General features: G+C 33.0%; 3 protein-coding genes across 3 annotated transcripts; 1 reads left to right on the plus strand and 2 right to left on the minus strand.

Moving 5' to 3' along the window:
- Positions 1 to 2,279: 2,279 nt before the first annotated feature.
- On the minus strand, positions 2,280 to 8,739 carry LOC115725097 (peroxisome biogenesis protein 5). Its single transcript, XM_030654521.2, has 15 exons — positions 8,443 to 8,739; positions 8,204 to 8,338; positions 7,950 to 8,112; positions 7,528 to 7,721; positions 6,911 to 7,162; positions 6,550 to 6,672; positions 5,789 to 5,929; positions 4,936 to 5,141; positions 4,273 to 4,519; positions 4,078 to 4,162; positions 3,777 to 3,886; positions 3,344 to 3,568; positions 3,033 to 3,098; positions 2,805 to 2,899; positions 2,280 to 2,715 (listed from the first exon to the last, which is right to left on the minus strand). Exons 1-15 carry the CDS (start codon positions 8,563 to 8,565, stop codon positions 2,637 to 2,639), a joined length of 2,244 nt encoding a protein of 747 aa, XP_030510381.2. The 5' UTR covers positions 8,566 to 8,739; the 3' UTR covers positions 2,280 to 2,636.
- Positions 8,740 to 9,624: 885 nt separating this feature from the next.
- On the plus strand, positions 9,625 to 13,707 carry LOC115725352 (COP9 signalosome complex subunit 6a). Its single transcript, XM_030654840.2, has 9 exons — positions 9,625 to 10,077; positions 10,163 to 10,251; positions 10,348 to 10,441; positions 10,663 to 10,724; positions 10,827 to 10,905; positions 11,087 to 11,179; positions 11,748 to 11,848; positions 12,380 to 12,435; positions 12,575 to 13,707. Exons 1-9 carry the CDS (start codon positions 9,741 to 9,743, stop codon positions 12,654 to 12,656), a joined length of 993 nt encoding a protein of 330 aa, XP_030510700.2. The 5' UTR covers positions 9,625 to 9,740; the 3' UTR covers positions 12,657 to 13,707.
- Positions 12,939 to 13,556, minus strand: LOC115725353 (putative 4-hydroxy-4-methyl-2-oxoglutarate aldolase 3). The gene has a single exon (XM_030654841.2). It carries the CDS (start codon positions 13,554 to 13,556, stop codon positions 13,053 to 13,055), a length of 504 nt encoding a protein of 167 aa, XP_030510701.2. The 3' UTR covers positions 12,939 to 13,052.
- Positions 13,708 to 14,236: the final 529 nt, after the last annotated feature.

Here is a 14,236-nt window from a genome sequence, read left to right on the forward strand (position 1 = left end):
GAAGATCTTCATTTAATATCTTCTTATTTAGTCCATCACTCGTTTCTTTCAACCCCAGCCCCAGCCCCACTCACACACATATAAAGTTTATATAAATATATATATATATATATATATGGGCGATTATTGATAGTTACATTTTTATTGTAGAAGTATAGTTTACATATTTTTCTTTAACTTGTAATAGCGGAGTTCTTAATAGGTAGACTTTCTTTTTTTAGATTTAATTAATTATAATTAACTATTTTCTTAAAATAATTAATTAAATAGACATTCCTTTTTTAGAATTATTTAATTATAATTAACTATTTTCTTAAAATAATTAATTAAATATTTAACAAGACCTCTTTTAACAATTAATATTTATATTTAAATCCTTACTTAAATTATTTTAATAATTAAGCTATTTAATTATAATATTTACAATAAAATTTATTTTTTTTACAAAAATTAAACTTCTTTTGACACAAATTAAAATTCTCTTCTTATAATAAATTTTCAAATAATTAATTATTTTTAAATGATATTTAATTATTTTGTTACAATTATATGAATTAAGTATGAGGTCTCAAGCTAATCAATCGATAACAAGTGCAGTCCTTTTTTTTCTAAAAAATCCTTCAACTTATTTCATTTTTTACTTTTTAAATATTTAAATAAAAAAATTAAATAATTAAGTGTAATAATTTAAAATTAAGATTACAAGTATAATAAAATTTAAATTATGAAATTATATGTGTATAATTTTAAATTATTAAAAGGGTTTGCTATAAAATTTTAAATAATTTAAGTATAAAAAAAATAAATTGCTAAAAGATCCTTATATAGTAATAAATTAATAATATAATTAATTTAATTTTAAAATATAATTAATCTTAATTAAAGTTTATAAGGAAATAAATGATTAGGTTACTTTCAGGTTACAAGTTATTTATTATTTATTTTTATTTAATTTCCAAATTAATCACAACCATTTAATAGTAATCCAATGACTTAAAAAAATGTAACCATGATGGTTACAATAAAAATGTAACCATTGAAACCTCTTTCATATATATATATTGTCACCCTTTTATTACTCATTGTGCTACAAACACGTTTAAAAATTAAAAACAAACAAACAAATCAAAACAAAAGTGTTCATAGTATATACTACTTTATTTGTAGTTATCTATACATCTAGTATATGTGTTATTGTGTTAATATACTACAAGAAAAGATAGTAGTAGGGGCGACAAAAGTTGCCCCCAAAAATCTTTATAATCGTCCCTAAAATATATTAGGGACGACAAGTTGCTACTAACATGTCGCCACTAATACTTCGTCCCTAATGTTCCTTTTTAGAGGCGCCCTATTTTAGGGAAACACTTTCATTTTGGATGGTTTTTTGCAAGTAAATTGATAGTTGGGGGAGTTTTGCAGCAAATTACTCTTAAAGTTTTTATTTTGATTTTGTAAAATATGGCCACATAGGATAATTTTTTAGTGACATGTCATTGCCACGTGGGCAAAATTAGGACTTAACGAGGCTGAACAGACGACACCTTAAAAATATAAACGAAACAGTACTTTGGAGGATTTTCTCACTAAAATATGAGGTTGGATGGTTTTTTGCAAGTAAATTGATAGTTTGGGGGGTTTTGCCGCAAATTACTCATATTAATATATATATACAATTTTGTCCCGTTAGTGTACTTTAAAGGAATGTATTTCATGATGTACAGCAGCCGTTAGATAGAGTAGTTATTTGATTTGAGGGTTGGAGTAAATCTAAGGATAATTAGGGTTAAAAAATGGTAACGTACCCTGAGACCTACCTACCGTGAATACATTTCATATTTTACATTTCTGGGCACAAAATCGGCTCCCTATATATATATATATATATTTGTGGTTTCTCATTTACAAAAAGAAAATGAATTATTGAAGTGCAAAAAATTAAAGAAAAAAAATGAGAGACACACGTAGCAGTGGTGTACCACGACAGAGACTGTGAAAAAGGATTCTCCAATGGATACTGTCATTATTATTTACTATTATTATTCTCCAGTGAAGCACGTAACAAGCTCAAGTATTTATTTATATTTATATAATACTAAATAGTGTTATGTTAGGTGTACACTCTATTTACCACACTCACTATACTCAGTAGTACTAAGTGTAAGTGAGTGGCTTTGGTTTGGTGTGTGTGTGTGTGTGGCTTACTCACATCCCAATATCATATCACTCTTTTACTTCCATTCCACCTCACATCAAATTTTATTCTTATAATTATCTAATAAAGGAAAAATCGGATTCATTTCATTCTCTCTTATAAACATGATTCATAATGATCACATGATACAACATTGTTTGTGTCCATCAACAAATTTAACTATAGTATAAATCAAAGAAAAAGAAAAGATTTGTATTAATGATGATGATGATGAATGATAATAATAATATATATAATAGGAGAGAGACATGGGATTGGGAGGGGATCCTTCTTATTCATCTAATAATATAGCCCAACTTGCTTGCCCTTGCTAGCTTTTGCTATATACTCAACCAATTAGTAGTAGTGGTAACTCCCATGTATTTAATCTCCTCCTCTAATACTAACAATTAAACCATACATATATATCTATATATGTTTATCATAGAGGGAACTCTTTTTGAAGAACATCGAGATTCCGGGAATCACAAGCTTCTAACATGTCATTCCTATCAGCACAGCTGCAACAACAACAACAACAAAAGACATATGTTAATCTTCTTCTTATGGTAAGACAATTATAAGAGAGGCAATCTTCTTCTTGTCATACCTTAATGAAATTCTCAAGTATTGCCATGCGTTGTCTGCCTTTGGATTCATGGCTAGCGCACGAACATAGTAACGAATAGAATCCTCGTGCATGCCCTAAAAGTACCAACAAGAGAAACCAAAACATGATAAATCAGCTTTATTAGTAGCTATACATAGGCAAATGTCTTTTACAAACATATAATAATACTACCACTAGTCGAGAAGGGACAAAAGAGTAGGAACAAACCTGGTTGGCATAACTGATACCCATGTTTGCCCAAGCACGAACATAATTGGGCTTCAAATCCAAAGCCTAGAAACACAGTAAGAGGCGGGAGTTGAGAACATTAGTAACGACCCCAAAAAGAAAAAAAATATATCATAACACTAGTAAATATGAATTTTATCTGTATCTGTAGATGTTAACATAATTTCTCATTATGATTTAGACTATCAGAAGTATAGGTATCAAATGTTACATACAAATAAATTTCAAAGTTAAATCGTGCATTTAGTTATTACCCCGGGAGTATATGAGGGATTAAAATTAAAGATTACCTGTTGATAAGCCAAAATTGCATCAGCACTCTGAACACTATTCGCTTGTGTTGCACCAAGCTTGTTCCAAAGAGAGTAGTCATGTGGCTTCAGTTTCAAAGCCGTTTGAAAGGATTCGATGGCTTTGTCATACTCTCTCGATAAATTGTAAAGAACACCCAAAACTATGTGAACATCTGCATCCTCTGGTGACATTTGAGCAGCTTCATTGAATAACCTAGATACCTACAAGCAGCACAAAGAAATCGCACTAATGTTTACACAGATATTTACATTATTTATGTTCATATTCATGCAAATTGACATGAATAGTCACGAGAAGATTTCCTTGAAAACCTAATGTATGAACTTAGATATTTAAATGACTTTCACGCATTTTTATGTTACTACTTGCTACTATGGATAACAAATAATGCAAAAAGATAACACATACATCTGCATAGTACAATGAATCAGCCAACCCAGGAGTCGCAAGCGTCCCATATTTTGGATGATTACGTAACCAGCCATATAAATATTTTAATGCTGCAGCCTGCTCCAACTCTGCATATTGAGAAAGAAGAAACATTTCGACGGAGTTAAAAGTCATACTCGTTTTGTCCTCTACCAGTAACAAAATACTTAGAAATATATTTCCAGTCTACCGCCAACTTAACTGGCTCTCAATACATAATCAATCATTAACAAATAAAGCAATTGGTAAAAATACAAAGTGAAAGGAAAAAGCTACTGACCATTTGTATGACTCACACCAAGAGCAAGAAGCACTTCCAAATTAGCTGGATCAGCTTCCTGTGCCCGCATCATAGCTGCAATAGCCTGAAAACATTGAATTTCAAGAAAAATATGTTACTGTAAACCTAGAGTACAAGATATTTTCTAGCAATAGGCATTTTGTCATTTAAAATACAGAAGTAGTGTAGAATCACCTGTTGGTCGTCGTCATTCTCCGCATTTGCTATTCCAAGTAGCCTCCAACCTTCAGCATTTTCAGGATTTTTCAAAACTTCAGCCTCTAGAGCAAGCACGGCTTCACTCAAAAGGCCTTTGCGGAACAGTTCCTGACCTTCTTTTAAAGGATTCGGGTGACCAACATAGGGATTCATATCAGAGAAGACATAGACCCCTCTAGAAGCATCCGACCGCTGCTTGGAAGTAACTTGCTCATTCAGGTAACTGTACATATGGAGTCATATAGATACAAATCACATTTTCCAAAGAAAGAAAGAAAAATTAGTTATTATATAAGTTCTTTGGTTTTATAATGACCAATAAGTATCCATCCAAGGCAAGTACAACCTTCAAACTTTAGACTCTAGCAACAACTAAGTCTAAAAAATTTAGTTCTTCATTGGAATAAACTAATGAAAAATAAATATCAATATGCCCTCTACTAGATAAATATCATGGTCAACAGAAAAGGGAAAAAAAGGCAATGGTGATGGTGATGAAAAATAAGTAGAGAGAAGCACACTTCTACATTCAATAAAATAGGCTACCCTATTAAAAGTAGTAATTGATTGCATTACGTTTCTTTTGCTTATTTCCAATATTGCTATGATAAAAAATCATGGAAAAGCAGGAGTACTTACTCATCATAAGCATTAGCCCAAGCCTCAGCAGAGCTCTCCCCAAAAGCTCCTTCACCAACTTGCTTCCCAAATTCATCTGCCCAGTCATTGGACTCGTTATTAATTTGCAAATTAGAAAACTCATCCACCCACTGATCATCAGCTGAAGCATGCTTTTCTCCACCAGACGCAAACTCATTCACCCAGCGATCAGCTCCACGAGAAGCCTATAAACCTCAAGAAATCAGTTTACAGAAGTTTTACTGGAGATAAATCACTCCTCAGTCAACTAATAGAGCTGGGACTGATTATTGACAAACACCTTTAACAATATTTAGAAGAATAAAAAATCTTACAAAATAAGTTGCTTTGATATTAAGGGAAAAGTGAGGATTTAGGCCCCACTTATAATATTAGAAGACATTTCAAGGACTGGTAATATAGAATGTAGTGAATACTAGAGCAAATATAATTCTACATCCTAGGAACAAATTAAATAACACAAGTAGGGTAACAAGGTCACTACTAGCATCTATCAATCACATGAGTAACCACACAAACTTTAGAAGATTATAAATGCTAACAGCCCAAGAATCGCAAAAGCTCTAATGCCAAGTAGACTCAGAACAAACGGGGAATCAGCTAAGCCTACAGATGAAAATTGAAGTCCAAAGATATGAAAAATAGAGGGGAAAATTGGGATTAAGGGCTTCTTTACTCTTTAATCTGTAATGTAGTTAGTGAAAAATGTAAAATGAAAATTGCATGCGCTACATTAAATTGGTATGCAATTATGCAAATCAGATATTCGATGACAAAATAAGAAGTTTCTCAAGACATCAGGATTATGAAGTAAGCACAATAATATACATACAAATTCATCAGCCCAAGCAGGACCCGCATTGTACTTCTGTTGATATTCTGTTGCCCAGTCCCCCGATGATGATGCTTGATTATCATTAATATTAAGTTCTCCACGACTCATCTTTGACACAAACTGAAGAAACTTTGAATTCTGCATAAACAATGAGTTCGACGCTTAGTTATATCAGATAAAAAGACAATTAGTATAACTAATATGACTTACTAATTTTATTATTATTATTCTTATTATTATATTTTTTTGAAACAGAATCAGACTCACTAATTGTTCAAATGCAAATGGTGCCTATTGTTCATGAATTTGCATGCTAGATCACTTAAACCATTAATCTATATATAATCCTTTTCTCCAAAATATAATTTGTAATTTTTTTTAATTAAGCCAAGCCTAACCACTTAAGTTACCCCTCATGAATCAAAATATTATAAATAAACAACCTAAAATGTGGGACCATTATAATAGACAATACAAATGAAGTACCAAAATCCAAACAATAGTCTGTCATTGATTTTCCTTCTTCAAACATCTTGAAAGATGAGTGTTGAAGAAACTAATGGCCCGACAACATGAGCATAATCATAATCAACCAAAAGTGCATTAATCACAATACTCATATCATCACAAACTCTCAGAAAGACAAAACACAATAAAGATGAAAGTTCAAAGCAATAAATGCACGCAGAAGAACATCTTCATAATATAGATAAGGGGACCATAAAGTCAATAGTGCAAGCGCAACATAGTTTACAAACCTGAAATTTAGGATCATTGTTCTGAGCTAATGTATTAGCAAGCATACGACTTTGCTCCATAGCAGCCAAGTTTGCAACATTTACCCCTCCCATATGATCCATCGACGTCAACTGAGATTGCTCCTGTGAACAAAATTAAAAAATGAAACACAATATACGGATGCCTATTTTATAATTCTTCAAAAGGATGAAAGTGCAACACAACAATCAATAGCTAACCAATTTGTGCACTACGCACATCAATGCAACTGATATGAAAGATTGAAACAATATTACATAAAGAGTCAATCAAAGGGAAAGTGGATAAAGATGAGGCAAAAAAGAAAAAAGAATTCAAAACAAAAAAAATACACTTCCTTGCCTGCTCAAACTCAGAGGCCCATCCATTGGCCCCATGCTGTCGCTCAAAGGAGTGGGCCCAAGCATTAGGATCACCAAGTTCTGCACGATTCTGGCTGAATTCAGTAACCCATCCATCTGCACCTGGAAGACCTGGTTTTGCCATGCCTTGGGACTCATTCCAATAACCCTCTAGTTCTCGTATTCCAGCAGGAAAAGGTCCTTTAACCTGACCATTGCTGTCTATATCTAAAGAAGATAAAAGGGCATTCACCTGAAAATTACAAGAGCAAAGTTAGTCGTGAGGAAGAAAATGACACGATGCCTTTCTAATGAAAGAAAAAAAGAAAAAAGATACATAAAACGGAACAAGTGTAATCAGAAGCAAATAAATGGGGCCAACAGATATCAGTTCCAAACAATGAATGTAAAGATGGCAGCTAAAAAGCTTGGACAAATATGAAAGAAAATTAAAACATGTTGTCAAATTCCAAACAACTACCAGACAGACTAATGAGTTTAGTGTTCACTTATAACTGGTTTAATACAAACAGATGAGGATGAAGTTAAAAATGGCGAAACCCAAGAAAATGGAAAAAGAACTTATCAGCTTTAACTGAAGAAGAATAAGTTTCAGACCTGTGCATTAATAAATTCTTCACCCTTATCAGCAAAAATGTGTCTGGCCATTATGCTGGAACGATCACGGATACACTGTTTGTCTCCTTGAGACAATCCTAAAGTAGGGAGCGGAGCAGGACGGAAAGGTATTCCACCCCGACCACTCTCAACAAATGAGTGCAAAAAGCTTGACAATACTCTTTGTGGTGGCCCTGCAAAAGGAGGAGGAGAAACACATGTAAACATGACCAAACCCAAACCCCTTTGCTTCAATTTTGTGAGAATAATGAGGTATGACAATTTAAGCACTCTCTACTAATCCTACTTACATAATTGTCAATTTACTTTTTGTTCGAAACAAGTGAATTTCATTTTTTTCTCCTCATGGGTATTTCATTCACACTCATAATTTAAACAAACATGAAAAGCAAAAGAATTACCTTCCATAGTTGGTTGAAGGTGAGGAACAGCACCACGGTCATAGATATGCTGGAATTCAATATCTCTGTGGTGAGGAGTAAGATGAGGAGCTTGTACCTCATCCCAGGCATCTGCAAGATTAGCATGATCACCAGAGCGAAAAGCCCCAATAAATTCCGATCCCTGAATATGAACAAAATACCTTGTGCAGTGAGTAAAAACTCAAAATTAAAACAACAACAACAAATCAAATTGCTAGGGTTAAAATTCAAACCTGGGTGCCAGGTTGCAGGAATGGACGGTCAAACTCAGAGCCAGGAAGTTGAAGCAATTGGTCATTAGTTTGGTCGTAAAAGGGTCTCTGGGAAGAACCACCCTGAGCCGACGTAGGAATCTCCTCTAACCTTTCCTGCAATTATTATTATAATTATTATTATTAAGAGAAATTGAAATTGGAATTGGAATTGGAATTGGAATTGGAATTGAAGTGTGGATAGTGAAAGGAAAGGGAACCTTAGTCTTGGAGGAAGAACCAATAAGAGCGTTGGCAAGAGAACCAAGAGGATTTGCGGAGGAAGAAGAAGAGCCAGGAACAGCACAAGCAGCTCCACCAGTAACAAGATCACGCATCGCCATAGCTAAGAGCTTCCGATTTCAATTCAACTCAACTCCACACACTCTAAAATCTTCTTCGTGTTCTTCTTCTTCTTCTATTCTCTTCTCTCTTATTTATATTTATTTAAATAAATATAAAAATAATTCTACAATTTAAATACAAATAAATAAATAAATATAGTTTGATTGGTATTGGGATTGGAAATTAAAAAGATAACTATTCTATATATATTCCAGCTCTACCCCTTACTTTCTTTCTGCTGACGTCATATTCATTCATATAAGACCGCACTCTCGGCCCAATAAGGCCCAACACTCTTATGAGACCTTGATCCAATTCCAAATTTGACAGGCCCAATTCCAAATATTTGGAATTTTTTTATAATTTTTATGGATTTTTTTTTGGAAAATTTACATAAACTGCCCTTTTTTTTACACTTTTAAGTTTTTCTTTTTACATTTTTACGGTATTCATAAAAATAACATAAAAAACAACAAAAAAAACTACATGAAAATAAGAAAAAAAAAGTGACATCTAAACAACATAAAAAAATAATATATAAATAACAAAAACACAACATAAACGTACACTAAAATAAACTATTTTATGTAAATAAAATCTCAAAAATTGTAAAAATATTGAAAACTCTACGTATTTTTATAAATTTTTTGTTTTTTTATATTTTTTTGAAATTATGCCTAAACATTATCCTTAATTTGGAAAAAGGGTAAAGACGGTAGAGAGAGTATAGAGGAATAAGTTGAGAACTATTTTTTTATTATATATTATACATTAATTAAATATAATTGTAAAAATAAATTTAATTGATAAATACCTTTTTTTTATAATCAAAATACTAAATATAATCTTATATAATTTATTAAAATTAGAGTTCCTAACACATATCATGGGAATATGACCTGGGTATAAATTAAATCAAATGTAAAAATTAAAATAGAAATTGAAAAGTGGGTATAGAGTGTAATTTTTTGGAGTGTATAGATGAGTCGGCCCATATTGGCCCAAGTTAGCCCAAAATGCTGTTTATTAGACCTTGATCCAAGTCCAAATTTCACAGCCCAGCTAAAAAATAAATAAATATTGGTCTGAATTTGGGAAAAGGGTACAGTGAAAGTGCAATTGCAAATCGGCGAAAATAAGAAGAAGAAGAAGAAGAAGAAGAAGAACGGTAACAATGGCGTCGTCGTCGAGCAGTGGACTAACGTTCAAGCTACACCCACTGGTTATAGTCAACATATCCGATCACTACACCAGGGTTAAGTCTCAGATGCAACCACCACATCTTTCTTCCGAGTGTCACGCCAACAACAACGCCAACGCCAACGCTGCCTCCTCTGATGCAGCCCCTTCTTCATCGTCCCCTCCATCATCTACACCTCCTAGGGTCTACGGCTGCGTTATCGGAGTCCAGAGAGGCCGTACCGTCGAGATCTTCAATAGCTTCGAGCTTCTCTACGATTCCACCACTAATTCCCTCGACCGTGCTTTCCTCGAGAAGAAGCAAGAACTCTGTTCAGTGCCTTTCTTCTTCTTCTCATATTCTATTAGTATAATCGTAGGGTTTTGCTGATTTTTTTTCGTTTTTGTTTTTATCAGATAAGAAGGTTTTCCCTAACTTTTACGTACTTGGTTGGTACTCCACTGGAAGTGATGCTCAGGAATCAGACATGAACATTCATAAAGCTGTAAGTCAATTTCTGTTATATCTCTATCTGTAAAGCTAAGCTTAGCTAACCCTTAAATTCAATAATTTTACTGGGAACGTTTTTGGGTTGAAACAGTTGATGGATATTAATGAAAGCCCTCTTTATGTTCTCCTCAATCCATCGATCAACCATGCTCAAAAGGATCTTCCAGTTACCATTTTTGAGAGTGGTATGTCACTCACCTTCTTTTGCCTTACAGCTTATATTTATTTACTCAATCATTGTATTTACAGGATCAGGGGACCTACATTTTCCCCTATAAGCATTTTTCTTCGAAATTGTCTTTAATTTTGTGGATTTGTTCATGTTTATTCCTTATTTAGTTTAAGTAGCTCTATAGAAACTCTGTCTATTAACTTTGTTACTTCTTTTTCTGTGTGCAAACTCTAGAGCTGCATGTCATAGATGGGATTCCACAACTAATTTTTGTTCGTTCAAGCTATACTATTGAGGTTAGACACTAGTATCTATGGACTATTAACACTTTTAACTATTATTAATCAGAGTTACTTACACTTTCTTTTTTTGTTGTTGTTGTTGGACATGTTTTATAGACAGTAGAAGCAGAAAGAATCTCAGTTGATCATGTTGCTCATCTTAAACCTTCGGATGGAGGTTCCGCTGCAACACAATGTGAGCCCTTCTTCATCCTCTCTTTACCCGTGTTGCCTAAAGATTTTGCTGGATTTATAATTTATCTTATTCTTTCTCCTAAAAATTATAAAAATATTGATCACTGATCACCCCAGCATAAGTAATTTTTTCCTTTTGTGTTTTGTTACTTTGTAAATTAATATAATTTAGTTGTTTGCAGTGGCTGCTCACCTTACAGGCACTCATAGTGCCATCAAAATGCTGAATAGCAGAATTAGAGTGCTACATCACTATCTTCTTTCGATGCAGAAAGGTATGAACAGACATTTAGTAGTAGACTGGATAGATATTTATCCTTAAATGTAAAAACGTGCAATGGTTAATGATCAATAATTTGAAGACTAGGGAAGTAAGAAATAAATAAAAGAGAAAATATATGATTTCAACACTTGGAAATTTAGAGCAAAAGTCTCAGATAGATTTCTGAGTTGAGTTAAAGAGTAGTACATAAAGGGAAATCTGTCATCAGCCCCCATATTTCAGTTAGTATTAACCAATACAGCTGCTAGTAGTTGTATCTCTAACTCTAGCTATATCTCTTCTAGACTCTTTTCAACTCAACTACCCTGAGCTTGTCTTTGAACACTAGAAATTGTGCTTCTAAAAGTCCCTTAGTCAAAGTTCGCACTCAATCGGAAAACAAGCACGAATCTGCGAGTCCATTGGGTGACTGAATTTTCGATGATAACTAGAATATTTTTGGCATAAAATTTTTAATCAAATTTGACTCAAGGTTTCAGTCGTTTGACAATTTCGGTCAGAGGATAGCTACTATTGACAATGCACTTTTTAATCTTCTTTACTTTTATTTGGATGTTTAGGTGAAATACCTTGTGAGAATTCACTGCTGAGACAAGTATCAAGTCTTCTGAGAAGGTTGCCAGCCATTGAATCTGGAAAGTTCTTGGATGATTTCTTGATGGTAAGTGCAGCGTGCTCATTTTCTAACATTCACTTGTATTTATAGCATATTTTCTACAATTTTGTGGAACATAAGAATTTTAATCACTTAAAACAAAAAGAATGTGGAACCTCTTGACTATGCCTTTATCAAAAATATGACATAATTGGTTATATAATAATGACTATATGTTCAGTTGCAATCTTACTGTCTCTATATATGAAAAAAAATAAAAAATATCCGGTCAATGTTGGAATGTCAAATAGATGAGATTTGTGAGTGTGATTAAGGAAGGGGGATTGTTGCTATTTGAAATCCTCGTTGCTTTCTAATAATTGGACAGAATAGATTGGAGGATAAGGTGATGATTACATGGTTTGAATTTGATTAAACGAAGAGGTCAAAGTTTCATTATGTTGCAATTTTCCTTTTCAATTTTAAATTAACATTGTAAAGTAGTGATGAATATAGTGAACCATATTCAATTAATAATCATCGTGTTATTGCTCACCTTGTCTCCTGTTATGCTGTTTTTTTTTCTTTTCTTAATAGGAATACAATGATACGTTGCTGATTACATACCTAGCCATGTTCACCAACTGCTCAAGGTAACTAAACTCTTACATGTTTATCATTTTATTGTGGTAACATGTTGAGAGGCCTGAAGTGTGAGCAATTATGATAGCTAATGTTGCATAGTGATATTCTCATTATGTTTTTTGTTTTGTTTTGTTTTGTGTGATTTAGTGCAATGAATGAGCTAGTGGACAAATTCAACACTTCTTATGATCGGCATAGCAGAAGAGGTGGACGAACTGCTTTCTTCTGATTGTTTGGTCTACTCTTCACCTGACTATCTCAGTGAGTTGGAATGGAATGGAGTGGAAGTAGTTTTTTTTACCTGGTGCTGTTGTTTGTTGAAATATACAACAAGGCTTTAGAGCAATTTGTTTAGAAAACAATAGAGTGAGAGTGAGAGATGGAAATTTGTATCTTTTTTTGTGTGTTTAACTTACTTAGCCATTTCTTACTGGTGGAAATGGAAAAAATGGAAATAGTATGTGGTTACTTCATGTTTTGATTAGAAAGTTTTAAAGAAAAGAGCAAAGCATTTGTAGCTATTATTATTAATATTATTATGATAAACCAAAAACAAAGAAAGAAAGAAACAAGCATTGTAGTCTATTCAATTGAATTCATAGACATACATGTGTTGAGTTTTGAATTAAAGAGAGAGCTCAGTGTTGGAGATGAGAATGCCATCAGCATCAGCATACAACCACTCAGAATCCCTAAGAAAAACACCAGCAATATGAAGAGGAACATGCTTCTCACCAACACCTCTCTTGAAGGACTTAAGAGGATGAGAATTGAGAGCTCTAACACCAATATCACAACCATTGATCTCATCCACATCTCTGATACAACCATTGAGCACAATCCCAGACCAACCCATGTCATGAGCCAGCAGAGCCAGGTTGCCACCCAGCATCCCACAACGCAGGCTGCCCCCACCATCGACCACCAGCACCCTCCCATCTCCTCTGGTCTCAAGTGCCTCCCTCACAAGGGTGTTGTCCTCAAACACCTTCACAGTCATTATGGGACCTGAGAATGATCTCCTCTGTCCGTACATCTTGAACACTGGCTCCATGATTCTCACCTCACCACTTCCCACAAGCCCTGCGTTTGTGTCACATAGCTCAGCAGTTGCCACCATCCCAGCCATCTCTCAAAATCACTTCTTCTTCTTCTTCTTCTGTTCTCAGTCAAGAGTTTCTTCTTCTTCTTCTTCTTTATTGGCTTGTGTGCCCTCCTTTCCTCATCTCATTCATAGTCATCACCGCCTAACTATATCTATTTTATATTTATTTATCTTCAAACTTTTTTTCTAATTTCGACTAGTTTTTATGTCATACAACACTACCACGTCAGCATAAATATATAAAAAAAGAGAAATTTTATTTACACCCCAAAAAGTTTTAAAAGCACCCCATTTTAATATTTTTTATTTTATATAAAATTTATATTTTTAATTGTACTAATTTCTTTTAACTTTTTTCTTTCAATTCATATTCTTAAAAAATATACCTATCCAACAAAAATAAAGTGTATTTTAAATATTATGACAAAAAAATTAAAATAAAAAATTATGTGAAATTTTTTAAGAAAAAAATAAAAAAAAATACACATGACTTAGAAAAAATTATAAAAATGAAATCAAAATAAGTATTGAAATTAACATAAAATAATGTGAAGAAAAAATTTTAAAAAAATATTAAGATTAATTTTAAAAAATTATTTAAGTTTATATTTTTTTTAATAATGGGGTGTATTTATAAGTTTAAGGAGTGCAAATATCACTCCCCATAAAAAAATTCTAACAAGTGTGATGGAAAAGTACGAAAC

Source organism: Cannabis sativa, chromosome 6 (assembly GCF_029168945.1).
Source record: "Cannabis sativa cultivar Pink pepper isolate KNU-18-1 chromosome 6, ASM2916894v1, whole genome shotgun sequence".
Taxonomy (NCBI): Eukaryota; Viridiplantae; Streptophyta; class Magnoliopsida; order Rosales; family Cannabaceae; genus Cannabis; species Cannabis sativa.